The sequence below is a fragment of the Pimephales promelas genome, chromosome 19, assembly GCF_988280905.1.
Source record: "Pimephales promelas chromosome 19, fPimPro1.hap1.1, whole genome shotgun sequence".
In the NCBI taxonomy this organism is placed as follows: domain Eukaryota; kingdom Metazoa; phylum Chordata; class Actinopteri; order Cypriniformes; family Leuciscidae; genus Pimephales; species Pimephales promelas.
In genome coordinates, this window is record NC_142787.1 from 13,036,337 (window position 1) to 13,054,358 (window position 18,022).

At 37.4% G+C, this 18,022-nt stretch overlaps 1 protein-coding gene across 2 annotated transcripts in view; it reads left to right on the top strand.

Moving 5' to 3' along the window:
* Positions 1-1,738: 1,738 nt before the first annotated feature.
* The window catches only part of setx (senataxin), a 31,407-nt gene continuing 15,123 nt past the window's right edge, over positions 1,739-18,022 (top strand). For both annotated transcript variants that reach the window (XM_089123458.1, XM_039661041.2), the window contains exons 1-3: positions 1,739-1,961; positions 3,921-4,124; positions 16,629-16,836. In XM_089123458.1, coding sequence (XP_088979584.1) covers positions 3,927-4,124; positions 16,629-16,836 — 406 coding nt within the window. In that variant the 5' untranslated portion in view covers positions 1,739-1,961; positions 3,921-3,926. The remainder of the gene's footprint in view (positions 1,962-3,920; positions 4,125-16,628; positions 16,837-18,022) is intronic.

The following is an 18,022-nucleotide window of genomic DNA, read 5'->3' on the forward strand; positions in this document are numbered from 1 at the left end:
CATTACTGTGATAGTTATTTTTTTTTATTGCATATCGCTTTACAGAATGTGCTCGTCACAATGTAAAAACTCATAATGGTCCTAAAATAGGCTTCTTTTTCTTAAAGCAAAATATTTATTTTGTTTGATTTTGGGGTGAAATGCAACCCCCGACATGTTCTCGACAGGCTTTGCGAGATTCACCTTGGATTCCTGTTAAAAAGTGTAATCTAAACTCAAAATAATTTGCACTTTGTCAATTCGATTTGATATTAACACTAGTTGTGTGTGTGTGTGTGTGTGTAGAGGCAAGGATTCTTGTGTTTCTCCTCTTTGCTGGCCCTTTTTGTTTTAAAGTTTGTCTTCTGACAGACCGTGTCTCTTGCATTCGCTTTTTCCTCCAGACGTGCGTGAGCAGGATTGGTCAATGTCTTGAGCATAAAGGCATTTCAGAACAACATGGAGTTGCTACAACTAGTTTCAGATTCATCTGTCTCAATTGGTGCTGGGAACAAAATTAGGTCATGGGAACACAATTCAAGCCTGTTTTTGGTCAGAATTATGTTGTTTCAACACCATTTACATTATGTTGTGTTGTTCTTGCTGAATGTTTCGTTCAACATCACATTTGAATTGATTTTTTGGGAATTAATTCAGCTGACAGCTCATGTTTGTTTCAGATAATATGCAGTTACATTTCATTTGAATTGTCATTCCTTTTTTTGTAATATCAATCATCTCAAAGGATGCCATTTTGACAGTGCAGGAACAATAAACCTCAGCTTTTTAATATTAATGTTTTTCCTTCTTTTTTTCCTTTTTATATTTCTGACCTATTTTTTTCCCTGATGTTGGCCATTTTTTTTCACCTGAACTACTTTCCGCTCGCGACATTCCCATAATACCACTTTTGAATATTTAAGGATGGCTTTGCAACTGCTACAACAGGAATATACTGTACATGTCAAATGGAAATATGAAAAGGACATTAAAAAAAAAAAAGATATGAACCCAAACCTCAGGTGAACTCTAGCATGTACCGAGGCCTCTGTTTTTAGGATGATGTAGAAACTGTCTGTGACGGGGTGTTTATATAAAGGGAAGGGAGGTTATTGCATAACTCTTAAGATGATCCTCTCTTTTATCATGTGTAATTCATATCAGGCTGAATAAAAAGCAAAATATGTTTATGTATGAACTGTTGCAGTTATTTGTGGAGGTGTTGTCAATGTGAATGTTGATTTCTGTAATAGCAAAAACATATTTTCTTTAATGTGTATCATAAGTTTATAATGTCTACAAACTATAGTTTTGGAATACACTCAAATTAATGTTAATATTTTTTTTAAAGAAAGTACAGATACATTTCTTATTTAAACTTAAGAATCATTTTGTAAATTTCACCAGCTGTATATATTTATTGCAAACTAATGTATTTTATCAACTACAAAACTATAGGTTCGGTAGACCCTAAAATTAATATTTTAATATATTTATTAAATTTGTTTCACCTTCATGTATCACTAATAATGTATATTATTAAATACAAAACTACTTTCATTGATATTTGAATATTTTTGAGGAAAAAATATATTTTATAATACTTTTTGAGCAATTAATGGATAATTATCTTCCTTGTGCACTTTATTTCAAAACTTTAATCAATCGTTTTACTAATTGTACGGAAGGCCATTTCAATAACACAAGCCCCTTATATTCCGAGAATCCCGCGTTTTGGAGCTGCGCAGGCGCAATGGGCCTCCTGGTTCCAGTCACTACGTCACCGCAGCGCGACTCGTGTTTTCGGTGGAAGAGAGCGAAATCGAGAGCAAAATAGAGAGAGAGGGGGGAGAGAGACCATGTAAAAACACGCTGCTGTGCTGAATGGACATGAGGTATTTACATTACAACCGTGTCAGTGTGTGGAAGAGATGAAACAGTCCTGAAAGACTCGGTCGGTGTCCTCCTTAGGAGCTTTGCGGGTAAGCTGATTTTTTCCCTCTCATAATATTTACATTTAATTTTTTAAAATGTAACGTTATTTATTAGTTGGCTCTTCCTCCTGCAGATCCCTTATGGTTGGTTTATGGCTCTGACATATGGTCTTAAGTTTAAAAGCAAATGCTAACACATAGTTGCAGAGCAACTTCAGCTTAAATACTTTCTCATACTCTTTGTGGAGACTATAACCATTTGTGCCAATCAAAATACATCTTTACCATGTTTGTCTTTGAGTGTTTGCTGGCTCTTGACTAATATCTGGCTAATATCTTTCACAAACCAAAACCATAACAGAGCAGAAAATACCCACAGTGGAATTAACTTAAGTTATCTAAGTTTCGTTTCTTCATATTCCGTCCAGTTGCTTGCTTCATTTTAGGGTAGCTAGCTAAGTTAATTCAAATCAGGCAACTACATTTTTACCGTCGGAAATATAGTTTCTTATTTCTTAATACTATATATTCTTATTTCATAATATTCACATGTTTGCACAGAATATGTACCCGCGCAGAGTTGACACACCCTTGTTTTATTGTATCCTTATAATCAATGTACAACGTAAAATGGATGCTATGAACATTTGTGTATTTATTAGACAGATTTTCACTGTGTGGGAGAACACGTTTGTCTTCTGATCTGTTATGTCTGTTCACACTCTATCGGACACACCATGCTATCATTGTTTGTAATTTGTGTTAACTTTGATTTGTTCCTTTTCTATTATTATTAACTATTATTGCTATCTGATTTCTTTGTACTGTTTTTCTTAGATCTGCTCATGATTATGAAGTGTGTTTATTGGAATCCAACTGCAACCATGTTGCAGAAATAGTTATAGATAGATAGATACAACCCCACACGCACACGCTATTGCCATGTAATTAGTGAGTTGGAACAAGTGAGAGTTAACAGATTAAATTTGTACTAAATTGTCATTTATTTATACAATTGAACTACTCCACAGTGATTAACAAAGTATAAGCTGCATGGCAATACAAGTGTTTTTTTCACTAAACTTTTGGTAAATCTGTGGTGGGTCTACTAGGGGGTTTCGGGGACATGAAAATTTTGTGGATTTATGTTGAATTCATCCATCTGGTGCAATTTGCGAGTTCAAAATTAAAAGCTCTGCCTTTTGAATAAGAAATGATATCAAGTCTTTACAACTTGTCAACGAAACACAACAAGCGTATCGGTGAGAATACCCATTTAAACGGCATACACACAGACATTATTGATACTGCTTTCAATAGTAAGCAATAGAAATGAACACAACAAATCTGCCGTGTATATAACTCGTGAATGCCTCCCTTTCAAAAATCAAACGCCCCCGTCGTTCTCTGAATGGCCCTGTTGAGAACCACTGATAAATGATTATCCACTGTTATCCATGGTCAAGAATGTATTTGACTTCTATGAATGTGTCTGGTCATTATAGTCAACTTGTATAATGATCGTGCTATTGCTTTAAAAAGTGATTTGAGCACATGTCTGAGTGAGCCCTCAAGTAAAAGATGGAAAATTGGTCTTTGTCATACAATCCTCAAATTATTGAACCGTGAGCCAATAATCATAGGTGAAAGTGTCTGTTCGTGCGCATGCCAGGAGAAAGTTTATTTATGCAAGAGTAAACCTTTCTCAGAAAGCATCAATGAACACTTGAGTTCAGTTACAGTTTTGATGTTTTTTTATTTTTTGGTATGCATTTAGACAACGTTTGGTTGGTTTCATGGCCTTTTATTTTAGTTTGTTGCGTTTCTGATTTTTAGGCAGAATTACTAAAAATAGATGATATATGAAACCGTTTAAGAGGTGTGCAGTGGCTGACCTGGAGTTGCTCCGTGAACAGAGTCGACTTTGATAAAGTCTGTTTTGTCATGCGGAGAAGATTCCCAGACTCTTGAAGTACGGTACTAAGCTCTCTGCATCTGTGTGCACAGGCGATCATGATGGAAAAGTGTCTGTGGTGCACCACGGCCCTGGAAGCGGATGGAGATGTGGCAATCGTCGACATGTTGCGACGCTACAGTTTAGGGAAGCTGTCTGAGGGTGTGATGAAGTCTTTGATTGAAGACCTCAGCTACTGCCCGGAGTGTGTGGTGGAGTATCATCGAGCCAGAGACAAGGTCCCTGATTTGCGCAAGGTACACACACAATAGCATATTTACAATGCAAAAGCGTTTTAAAGGGATAGTTCACCCAGAAATGAAAATTCTTTCATTATTTACTCACCCTCAAGTTGTTCCAAACCTCTATGTGTTTATTTGTTCTGCTGAACACAAAGGAAGATATTTGGAAGAATGTTTTAATCAAACAGATCTCAATCCCCATTGACTACTATAGGACTATGTTAGTCAATGGGGAATGAGATCTGTTTGATTAAAACATTCTTCCAAATATCTTCCTTTGTGTTCAGCAGAACAAATAAACACATAGAGGTTTGGAACAACTTGAGGGTGAGTAAATACTGACAGAATTTTCATTTTTGGGTGAACTATCCCTTTAAGTGGCATTTAATTGTATTTGTATTGTACTTTATTGTCCCATTCCTGGGAAATTTGTCTTGGACAGCATGACACGGCCAGTGCAAAACATCAATCACACGACACAATATATGCAATAACATGAGATAATAAGCAATGACATATTTCAATGAATTATAAGAACTAGCTGCATATTACATCAATTAAATACTGACTTCAAGACCCTGAATCTTCTCCCGATATTTACTTGTCTTAATACACTGTTGGCGGTGTGAATGCAATTGCACAGCAATTCTAACTCCATGCATTCATACTAGGGGGTGAGGTGTTTAAGATGTGTTCACACTTGGCAGGTTTGGTTCGGTTAAAATGAACTCTGGTGCTGTTGTTCTGTTATGCCTTGTTCACACTACATGATTTTAAAACGTCGGGCTGAACTGTGCAGTTCACACTATATGACTTGCTCTCAGTGAAATCAGGAGTGTTCAAGTTGTTGAGCTGTTCACACCAAAAAAAACCCCAAAAAAACACTGAAATCACGCGATAAGATGAACCGGAAATGACACAAAACAGCACGTGTGTCAATACCCAGCGAAGAAGAGAAGAACACAACACGCGAATATGGACGTTAGACAGAAACTAGTGCTTCAAACTGTTTGCGCGATGATTTGATCTGAGAAAAAAATGCAAAAAAAGAAAAAACCCAGTGACCTCAACCCATGCCTTGCTCTGATTGGCTGGTACTCATGACATCACTGAAGTTGAGTCGCGCGGCAGCTCTGGATATCTAGCATGCTAGATATTTTTCTGGGCTCTGCGACGCGTCTGCGAGCGTCTTTGATGCGTTGTTGGCTCTTTCATGCGAACAGATTGGCAAGCGTTCATCGTCCGCTAATCCCCCACGATTTGCTCGCGATAACACCCTGACCTGTTCGGCGATTTGCAAATCGGGCTTAAAATCCTGTACTGTGAACTTGGCTTTAGTGTGGTTTTGAACCAGCGTTGCCATCTGAACCCTGGTGTGCACCGATTAAGCACACCAAGATCCATGCCTTGCCTTGTGACTGTTAAAAAGTATGGTCTATTATATAGGTTGTAGTGGAAGTTCACCAATAAAATTAAGGGTAGTCAGGGTAGTCTCTCTTACAACCGAAACATCTCCAAGAGAGCTGCAAATTGACCTCTAAGCAAAACTGAGTACTGACCAACATAAATATTATTTTAATTGGAAACATTTTATCTGACTCCCTAGACTCTTCCCAGGTCTACTGACCTTGACTGCTGATAGAAGCATACTGTTTCTCACAGCATTTGCAGATTAAAACTTTGAAGATAAGACCGAGACAAAAAGAGTTTAAAGGGGACAAGATATCTAGTTTTCTACCATGATGGCAAGAGGAGCCTTTGATCAGTAGTTACATGGGGCTGGTTGCACCAGCTTTGCGCAAGCCAGGTACAACTTAGTCTAGTTTTGACATAAATGGGCACCAAGTTACAACTTATGCACTACTAAATATTTATGTTGCACCATTAAACTTAGTTTAAACGTAACTCTACATTCCAACTAAATATTTACGGCAGCCTCCGATCTGGAGTAACGGTTGGAATAAAATATCAGACAGACTGAACTGCATCAATAAGCTCTTCTTTTACCTGACAGATTTCAATTCTTTAGACATGTATGAAAATGCTGACATTTACACTCGCTTACATTTTAAGAGAGAGAAAATTATGTGAAAAGATTACTTTGCTAGCAGCTCTTTAACACGAACCTGTCCTAAACAGCGCTGCTGTGTGCATCAGTCCATGTTGTGCATGTCAAATATCAGTCATAATCAATAAGCGTATTTTTTTTTTTTTTTTATCAATATATATTTTTTAAAATACTTATTCAAATACAGTTTCTGAATGTTATTTGATATATAAAAAAAAATTATGTTATTCATGATCAAGTATCGTATTAAATGGATCTTATATTTACCTTTAGTAAGGTGAGGCAAAAGAAGGATGAACTGAAATTCACGGCATTTCAACACAACTTCTGCTCACGCATTTGAAGGCTGCTATTGGTTCATCAAGGCTAAACGTCATATTATGCGACTACGCATTACTTTACGGAGAGATTACGACTTACTAGCTACGTTCTACCTTATGAACAAATGGTGCAATGGAATAAAGTACAGCGTTAGTGACAAACTAGCTAGTAGTTACTAAGCCTCTGGTGTGGACTTTACGTTACAATTTAAGAAAGAAATTACGAATGGCTGGTGCAACGAGCCATTCGAGTGCCTCAAATCACCTTTATTTATATAGTGCTTTTTACAATACAGATTGTATCAAAGCAGCTTCACAATAATAAACAGGAAAATAATACAAGTTTGTTTCTTGAAGAAAATTGTTATTGTCAACAAAAAAATATTGTTGAATAATTATCTCCCCAATTAAGCAGGAAGGAACCAAAAATCAGTGACAATAGCTCCTTGGGAGAAACCAGACTCAGTCGGGGGCCAGTTCTCCTCTGGCCAACAAAGGAACTGTGTGTGATTTTATGATTCAGACAGCATTACAGGTCAGAGGCCAAGAGAATTTACAACATCTCCATACTTTACAGTCAAAATCTAATCATTACATGCATCATATGTCATGACCTCCTCTGGGTCATCGACCTGCTTGAAACATTCCCAAACATTAAGATTCTTTAGAAGCAATTACTCTGTCCTCCTCTAATCCCTGTCAAATTCAAAAGCATCATATATTAACCGCAAAGGTAGAGTGTCTCTTAAGTACATAATGTGTATATATATATATATATATATATATATATTTATTCAGACCCGCTTAAATTTTTCACTTTTAAATGATTTCAGCAAATGGCTGCAAAATAACTAAGTTTGTTTTTTTTCCCCCTCATTATTGTACACACAGCATCCCATATTGACAGAAAAACATAGAATTGTTGTCATTTTTGCACATTTATTAAAAACGAAAAACTGAAATATCACATGGTCCTAAGTATTCAGACCCTTTCCTGTGACACTCATATCATATATTTAACTCAGGTGCTGTCTATTTCTTCTGATCATCCTAGAGATGGTTCTTCATTTGAGTCCAGCTGTCTTTGATTATACTGATTGGACTTGATTAGGAAAGCCACACACCTGTCTATATAAGACCTTACAGCTCACAGTGCATGTCAGAGCAAATGAGAATCATGAGGTTAAAGGAACTGCCTGAAGAGCTCAGAGACCGAATTGTGGCAAGGTTACAAAAAAAATTCTGCTGTTTCTAAAAGCCCAGTGGCCTCCATAATCCTTAAATGGAAGACGTTTGGGGCGACCAGAACCCTTCCTAGAGCTGGCCGTCCGACCAAACTGAGCTATCAGGGGAGAAGAGCCTTGGTGAGAGAGGTGAAGAAGAACCCAAAGATCACTGTGGCTGAGCTCCAGAGATGCAGTCGGGAGATGGGAGAAAGTTGTAGCAAGTCAACCATCACTGCAGCAATCCACCAGTCGGGGCTTTATGGCAGAGTGGACCGACGGAAGCCTCTCCTCAGTGCAAGACACATGAAAGCACACCTGAAGGACTCCAAGATGGTGATGAATAAGATCCTCTGGTCTGATGAGGCCAAGATGGAACTTTTTGGCCTTAATTCTAAGTGGTATGTGTGGAGAAAACCAGGCACTGCTCATCATCTGTCCAATACAGTCTCAACAGTGAAGCAGGGTGGTGGCAGCATCATGCTGTGGGGGTGTTTTCCAGCTGCAGGGCGACTGGTTGCAATCGAGGGAAAGATGAATGCGGGCAAGTACAGGGATATCCAGGACGAAAACCTTTTCAAGACTGCTCTGGGCCGGTGGGTCGTTGTCTTGTTGGAAGGGGAACCTATGCACACCGCTAAAATAACGAAGGAGTGGATTCACAACAACTTCGTGGCTGTTCTTGAATGGCCCAGCCAGAGCCCTGACTTAGGCCCCGTCCACACTACTGCGTTTTCGTTTAAAAACGGAGACCTTTTGCTACGTTTGCACCTCCCGTCCACACTAAAACGGAAAAAAACGAAGACCTAAAACGGAGAAGTTTAGAAACGCTGCAGCTGCGTTTTGCGTTTTGAATCTCCGGAGGGCGTTTTAATGTGGATGAGACAAAACGGAGAACTTCAGAAACGCTGACGCAGAGGCTGTCGCTTGGCTCTATGATTGGGTGTTATCAGTCATGACGTATCCTTCCCTGATTCGTCATTCACTGTTTACACCGGCACGCGCATGCCCAGTGTTGGTGAATGGTCACGTGATCCGCGTTTTCAGTCGTTTTAATGTGGACGGAGATCGTTTCTAATACACAGATAAAACGCTGGTGTGGACTGAGATCGTATTCGTTTTAATTCTCTGTTTTTAAACGAAAACGCAGTAGTGTGGACGGGGCATTAAACCCAATTGGGCATCTCTGGAGAGATCTGAAAATGGCTGTCCACCAACGTTTACCATCCAACCTGACAGAACTGGAGAGGATCTGCAAGGAGGAATGGCAGAGGATACCCAAATCCAGATGTGAAAATCTTTCCCAAAAAGACTCATGGCTGTATTAGATCAAAAGGGTGCTTCTACGAAATACTGAGCAAAGGGTCTGAATACCTAGGACCATGTGATATTTCAGTTTTTTAATAAATGTGCACTGCAAAAATGTCAACAGTTCTGTGTTTTTCTGTCAATAAGGGGTGCTGTGTGTGTGTGTAATGAGGGGAAAAAATGAACTTAAATGATTTTAGCAAATGGCTGCAATATAACAGAGTGAACAATTTAAGGGGGTCTGAATACTTTCTCTCTACACACACACACACACACATATATATATAAAATTGTTACTAAACTATATTCATAGAAATTAAACAGTTTTAGCTATAAGTTATATACTTTATAATAATTTCATAAAATTAAAAATTATACATAATTAAATTTATTTCAAAATAGAAATTAGTACATTTTATGGAACCGATTTAGCGTGTGTTCTTGAGTGCAAATCCGTTAGAAATTATATGAAATTAATTTATTTTGAAAATGTTAAAATGTAGTTTTCTGTGATCGTGTTTTAGGTGTATGGGATAGAATATGATGCTACAGTACAAAATTATTTTGGCTATATTAATAAAAATTATACATTTGGTCACCGTTAAACAATCATTACAGTCATCTTCTAAAAGATACATAGAAGATACGAATGTATTAACTTTAAAGATTTTATTTAAACAATGAATTTTTAAATATCTTATTTAAACTTTGACTATTATGCTTTGAAATATATTTAGTACAAACAAACCTTTGACTCTGGAAAGGCGTTAGCAGACTAACATTACACAATGGCTCATCTGCTCTTGTCGCCCTATATCCTGAAAATAACATTAATGATTGTCAAGTAACTTCTTTCTCAGATGATACGCTGGTGATTGGAAGGGCTTTATAAGCACCCTATCAATGGGGGTCGGCCTGAGGCATGACAGACTTTAAATGTCTTCATTGTTGCCCTTTCTCTGAAGATGGGTCTATGTGGCCAATTTCCTACAAATAAAACTTACGGATGAATTGAACGTATATTCACATGTGATGACGTGTGAGACCCCCAAATTTTAGAGTTTTTTTTTTTACATGCACCCTCATAGATAAAAATATACTTTAAGTTCAAGTCCAGTTTTTTCACAGTCCATTGATGTAGAATGTTTATATTAAAATTTTTAATAATTTATTGAATTTAAAACATCTTTTATTTTTAAAAGATCTAATTTAATCTTTTTTTTTTTTTATGCTTGTACATTGAAATTAGATTATCTCTAATCGAACACACACACTCAAACAGGCGCACACATCTTTGTGGGGACTCTCCATAGGCGTAATGGTTTTTATGCTGTACAAGCTGTATATTTTATCCCTAAACCTACCCCTTACAGGAAACATTCTGCGTTTTTACATTTTCAAAAAACATTACTTAGTATGATTTATAAGCTGTTTTCCTCATTGGGACCGCTGGCTGGTGGATATATATATCTAAATGTAAATTTTATAACCATTTCATTTATACATTTTTAAAAAACAGAATTTTTTTCAACTTTAGTATAAAACATGATATATATTCTCACTTTCATTGTCTTACATTAAAACATTTGACCCACGAGGGCAGTGACCTATTTATTACACTCTAGGTCAAAGAACACTTGGTCATCAAAAGGGGAAGGTCAACCCAAGGGCATGGGGAGGGACTACAGTAGGTGAAAGGTCACCATCAATCATTTTGACATGAGCTATATCATAATACTACTTAGCGCTCCTGGTGCCAAGCAGTGGTGCTGCTGTCCTGATTTGATATAATGGCGTAAACGGCTATGGAGACAGAATTGGGTGTTAACTTGCATAAATAATCTAATAAAATATTAAAAGAAAATAAAACATGCATAGGCACACAAACACACACACACACACACGTATATGTGTGTTTATATATATATATGTGTGTGTGTGCACCTATGTATGTTTTCTTGTCATATTTCGTATATGTGCATGTATATAGAGTATGTTCACTTATATCGTAGATTTAAGTGTTTTCACAGTTTCTAGACGACAAGAAAAATTCTCCGTAGGCTCGGTCCGAGCACTTTGATATGTGATGCAGCTGTAGTTAGCAACAATTTGTTAATATTGTGACAATAAACCTACATTTTGTTACTTTAAGTTTCAAAGTAATCAGTAGTGGAATGTAAGGAACTGCATACTTTAAGTAGCCTATTCATGTACAAAAGTGAAGTAGCCTACTTTTTTCCATCACAGGACCGCAACATACGCATTGTTTTACATTAAACTACACAAAAGTATATAGTTTAAATGTATCAACTTTGCAAACACTTAGAGACATTACAAAAATAAACTATGTCCAGAGCCATGAGCCAGAGCCTCTTTTATATACACATTTAAAGTAGCATAAAATAATGAATAATAAAGAAATAGTGTATCGATTAATATTTACACCCCTAGTGTGCAAATAACCCAGGACCTCTCCTGGTCTACCAACACTGGCTAAGAAAGCCCAACAGTTCATCGATTTCCTCTGCAAACTGAGCAGAGTTAGAGCTCCAGCACCCATTATGTGCTCATTTTATCGTGGCACCATTGAAAGCATCCTGACCAGCTTGCATCACTGTGTGGTTTGGTAAATCCACCACTCACAACCAGAAAGTGCTGCAGCGCATAGTGAATAATATAGCTGGAAAGATCGTAGGTGCCACACCGTTTTCCCTCAATGACATTTACAATGCGCGATTTACCAAAAAAGCACTCAGCATAGTGGGTGATCCCACCCCTCACACGGGACTAAGCCACCTGGGAGGAAGTATCGGAGCCTGCGGGCCCGGACCACTAGCCTACAAAACGCCTTCAACCACCAGGTGTCAGGAAGTTGAACTCTTTTCCCTCTTAGCCCTACCCTCAGATGCACTGAACTGGGGCCTCATTTTTAAAACTGTGCGTAGGATCTGTAAAGCCCGGCTCAATTGGTCCAAATGCAGCATCCAATCAGCGGGAGAAGGTTGCTCTGTGTATTTCTTGCCTTTCCTTCACGCAACACAACAAGATTAAATACAATATATTTTCTTATATGTATTGACTCCTTTATTCATCTGACTCCATAAAATGAATAGGTTTTTTTAATGATATCCGTGCATCATTAAACGTTAGCGAATGTTTGATTATTCAATTCGACACTGATATTAGTTTATCCGTAATCAGGAAACAATATCGCTCTGCAGTACTTACTCGAATCCCGTACGACACACTCCTGTCGGTTTCAAAAACCAATTCAGAGGTAATTTGACTTAATATCTGGGATCTGCCGTATTCACACGTACAATCAGAGATATCTCCCCCTTGAATGCCTCCTCTAGAACTTAAATCAATGTGTTACCTTGGTAGGGATGAACTGACCACCATGAAAGAAAACAGTTAATCAACTCAACCCTTCTTAAAATGGCTTCAGGTCAAAACCCGTAGTCTGAGAACCACACATGTTTATCTAAAGTAATCATTACCCTTAAAACAGTGAATATGGGCACACCCAAAACTAGGTTGATTAAAACAGCGTTTGCTGATTCTAGTCGGAAATAGCTTGCCCCCTCATTCAAGTACACTTAAAATGGTATCGGATATTAGCCGTCGCTAATCTGACGCGAAAGATGTGGACATATTCAAATCCACTGATCTAGGAAAAAACAGTCACTCAGATTAAAATCAAATGTTTACAATTTATTGAACAGGTAATGAAGCAATAATTCCAAATCCAATTCAAAGGATAAAAATCATCAGTTAAGCATTTTATAACAATGATTTCGAAATCACAGAATTTGTAGAAATTATAACCTTCAATAGAGTTAGACACAGCGATTGTGCGGGCAGTCAACCTACAGACTCCCCAAACCTTTCTGTTTCTGAAGCTTTCATTTATTACCAAATGGTGATGTCTGTCATTACAATTAGATTTTGGTTGTGTATTCAGGAGCTCACACCGTGAGGTCTGTCTGATTTCACATACAGGAGGTAGTCTGAATGAGGCTGTTAAGGGACCCATCACTTTTCTCATGTTTCATAGCTTTTCATCATAGCTGGGAGAATGAGACCATTTTACCAGGTGCACTGTGACACTTTAAAAACACCAAACATGAATAGTTACATTTACACACATTACATTGCATAAGTTTTCAGTGTATTTCAGGTGAGGAGGAGAGGGGGGATGTGGGGGAGACGTGTGAACTGCTCTGTGTGCTGTGTCTCTGAAGTTCCTTACATATGCAAGAGGCAGTTACATTTGCCACATCGAGGGGTCGACCAGACATACTGGCACCAGCCTTACAGATACTTAGTAAAAGTGTATGTGGGCCCAAAAGTCAAAAATGTTGTATGCAAAAAAAGTATTCAGACTTATAAAACTGAAAAAAGAAATACTTGTTACAGATCATAAATGAGTATAAACTAACAGATAGATACTAGGCTTAAAGCTTCTTGCCCCTGACCACTGCTGGTGTCAGGTTGGTGGTTGCAAGGAAGAGCGGAGAACTTCTCTTTTTCTTCCTCCTATAGTCTTTTCTTGCAACTGGCTTTTGTTCCCTCCAAGCACACTAAAATTGTCTATAATAAGTAACATACTTGCATAAGACTGCTGTTGTGAAAAAGAACTGTTTCCAACATGCTTGCATGAGATCGCTGTTGTGGAAAGGGAGCTGTTTCCAACAATAGCCAGTGATTAAAAGAAATGAGGTCCCTCATGTATGTGATAATTGGCTCATTTAGCTGAGGAGGAAAGGCTCAAGACACAGTAATACATTTAAAGGTTCATAGCTTCCATTAGCTCAGACAGTTCCCTTAAACAATTTGCATTATGCGGCAGCACATGCTTTTTATTGTGCCCTTTTCGACCTCTGCTTTTGGATGAAGACAGAGGTTCTGCTGAAGATTCAGACAAAGCAAGGCCAATGGCATCCTCAGATGGACCTATTTCCACAATGCGCATCAAAAAGTCATGACGTCACGGTCACCGTCCTGCAAAGTAACGTCTTTAGCAACCGTGTGAAAGTGAAAGTGAATGGCACATAAGTCACAATACTGGGTATAGTACAGCAGATTATTAAAAAATAATCATTCACTTTGGTATAGAAGCTTGAAATTTGGTACAGATACTCTCTAAGGGCCAATATTTTGGAAAAAGGTGTTGGCCACACAAAAATTCAATATGGCGGCCAATTTTCAAGATGGCCGTCATTGCTATTAAATGCTTATTATATCAATCATCATTCAAACAGTGATCCAAGCATACTATTTGATACAAAAACTCTAAAGAACATGTTATTGGAAAAAGATGCTCCCTCAAATTCAAGATGGTCGCCATTTTTAAATATAGCCACCGTTCCTGTTGAATATGAATTATTTCAATTGTTCAAATGGTGATGCAAGCATAAAATTATGCAGACATACTCTTCAATGAACACTCTTTTGGAAAAAGGTATGTGTCACTCAAAAATCAAAATGGTCACCATCTTGAATTTTTGAGTGGCACACCTTTTTCCATGATAATGTTCATTGAAGAATATTTGTACCAAATTTCATGATAGTGTCACCATTTGAAAAAAAGATTTAAGGATTCAAGAAAAATGGTGGCCATTTAAAAAAAATGGTTACCATCTTAAAATTTTAAGGGGACATGCACAGTTTTCAAATCTTTTTTTTTTTTGAGAGAGAGAAGAGAGTATTTTCACACAGTAGTTTGAACGGTTGGCATAATCAGCATTTGACCGAAATAGTGGCCATCTTGAAAAAAATGGCCACCATGTTGAATTTTTGGGTGGCCTTTTTCACAAAAAGTGACCCTTAGAGTATCTGTGCCAAATGTTATGCTTCTATACCAATTTGAATGATTCTCTTGAAATATGCCATTAATCTGCTGCACTAGTATAAACATCTATTGGTACAAAATACACCAAAAGTATAAACGTGCGTCATTGTTTTCAAGATCCTCAATTTTCACAGTCCACGCTACAACGTGAATATTTTTCAATTTATCCACTTGGGAAACTGAAGGCCAAAATGGAGTGAGAGATTTCGTAAAAAAAAAGAAAAGAAAAAAAGTGCAGACAAGGCCTAATTTGGGCCTGAAATTCCCTGGTTTTGTCCGTTGTGCTGCATTGCACTGACATACATATACTACAAACATATTTCTCTAATAAAAATGTTCTATTAGCATATCTGTGCATCATTAATGAATCCTCGCCTCCCTAAGCTAAAAGCTCTATTAGTAAAGTCTAAAGTGCAATATTGGAGATGCTGTCCCTTGAGAGGGTGTCAATTACGCTTAATGCTTGCAGCATCTAAGGAGTGTTTTTACTCAGTCGCTTTATACTTGTTTTTGGAATATGCCATTTTATTAATCGACTCTTGTATGATCCAATCTTTCTGTTGTACGAGTAAATATCTCTGTAAATCATGCTTTATCTCCCGGATATCCTGCCGGATGTCTTTTAGTTGTGGCCTATGCTGTTGTCTTCTAGCGGTTTTCCTTTTCATTTTAGTCTTCGTCATTCTCATCTCCTGTTACAAACCTTTTGAATCTTGGGAGAAAACGGCGTGCAAATTACTGAACATGTACTGGAAAACATCTCACACAATCCAGTCTTATTCAAGTATGGTGATAATTTATTAAAAGGAAAAACAAGATTATTTACATGAATGTACAACTTCTATACAAAACATAACCAAGGAAAAGGTCCACAAAAGTAAGAGGTAAAGAGAAACGAACTAGACAGGTGCGCTCTTTTTAGGCACATGGCGCGCCCTCATTGGTGAAGCCACATTGTATCATCACCAAGCATTTCTATGATTGACTGTGTGAATCAATCAGGAAGCCGCATCGTTCGACTGAGAGTGAAATTAAAGCGAGAAAAGGGGGAAGAAAAAGACAACCCCAAATAATAACATAGGATGTTTTTGACATCCTCTCTTGTGCCGTCTCGTTAACTTTTTTTTTGGTTGGTTATAAACATTTAGTTCACAACTTTTGCTTATTTCATCCTCTTTATAAAGAAAGGAAGTCAAGTGCAATGTCATTCTATGAATTGCTGGTGCTTTTACATCAAATGGCTTTCAAGAAGCATTTTTATGTAACTACCTTAAAACCAAGAAAAATAACTTCTTTGAAAGGGGTAAATGGCAATATAAGTGAACAAAACTATAGATGGAGTGCATTACTTTCCATTTTATGACTAAAAAAAGGAATCAATCTGGTGTTTGGATGCTATCAGAAATGTGCCTCTCTGTTGCTTCTTGCGCTGAAATGGTTTTTATAATCGCTTGAATGTGAAAATTGGCATGAAAACTTGATACACTTTCGCTCTATGATGGTTCAACTTTGCAACTAACCCATGAATCACAGTACGATCTGATTAACCCTAAATACCAAACTATACACTTGCATTATGCATTAAGCAGATGAATTTATTCTAAACAACTTGCATTTCATTCAAGGTACATGTATATATTTTAAGTTCATGCAGTCCCTGAGGATTTCATTGTAAACTGTGCTGTTGGTAGTGGCATGTTGGACTGTTTCAGCTTGCATGAGAGGCTAATTCTCAATCTCTTACAGCGTTTGTGGGAAATGGAAAAGGCTCGACTCCTGAGTGTGTTGAAATTTAATCTGGACAAGGAGCTGGGAGAGGATGATCTATTTATCATCGAAGATGATCTTGCGAAGCCAGTGTCGATGATCTCTCCTGCAGAATTCTACGAAAGTCTGCGCTACCCACTTTTTGAAGTTCTGAAGTATCCGTACCTGCTTTGCCACCGTGATCTGTGTAAGTTATGTTCCCATAACCAACCTCATTCTGTGTGGTGGTTAAAAATAAGTACTTCAAACTGGAGGGTTGCTGGTGTGATATTTTTTTGCAAACCAAGTTGTTCACAGTGTTTTGTCCTGGTTCAAAGCAGCGTTTTATTACTTTTTTATTTTTTATTTTTTTTTAGTAACTAATTCCACTGAGCATGAGCAATAGTTATTTTACTGTTCTGTTCCACCGAGTCCAAAATTTTCGTGTGCGTTTTTTCATGTTCGTGATTCGGTTGCTCTGAATTGTCAAAACACCATTCAAAATCTTTGCTATGGATGCGAAAAACGCAGAAAATCGACACCGATTCAATATGTTTTTTTTTTTTAAATGACGTATGAAAGTTTAAGAGGCAGTGTGCAAGCGTGATTTACATAACATGATTTTTTATTTTTTGTTTTTTTTACGTGTGGCAAATTTGTATGTGAATTTCGGTCTCCGTGTTCAAGGGCCTGCAAGCTAACCATGTGTTTTGATTTGTTATTTGTTAGTACAAGTTTAAATGTAAGTAAAGTATGGAGTAAATCCCTCAAGGGAAATTGTAGTGGTATACAGAACAAATTATCCACATAACACCTCATAAAATATTGTTTAATATGCTAGTCATTATTTTCAAAATAAACACTGAAAGGGTAATACAAACATCCAACGCAGGTAATCTCAAATGAAATGGTTATTTGATAATTATTGAACTTATTATTCACGTAATGACGGGTACGGCCATTGTAACTTGATTGTATTGTGGCATCCGATTCCGGTCTCATCCGCTTCCAGTTATTTAAGCTGAACAACAACAGTTTATGCTGACTGATATTGCAAACTTTTACTCATCATATTTTCTTATTGTAATCATAAAATGTTTTGGAGCACAAATTATTTGACCTTTTATTGCATTTTGTTATTCGTCCAATTATTTATTGTAGCAGCTAATGAACTGGAAGTGCCCACACAATCACAGAAAATAGCTTACTTTCACTTTGCTACGCAAGGTGAGTATATTTTAGTGCTCGTACTAAAATGTTTGCCACAATGGACTCTTTTCACATTTCTGGGGCTCTCAGAAGCAGATGTCATCATAGTTGGGTAAACCTGTGGTGAATGGACAATACAAAAAAAAAAATGGGGATGTTTTTGCATCCCCATTTTCTCTTATAGC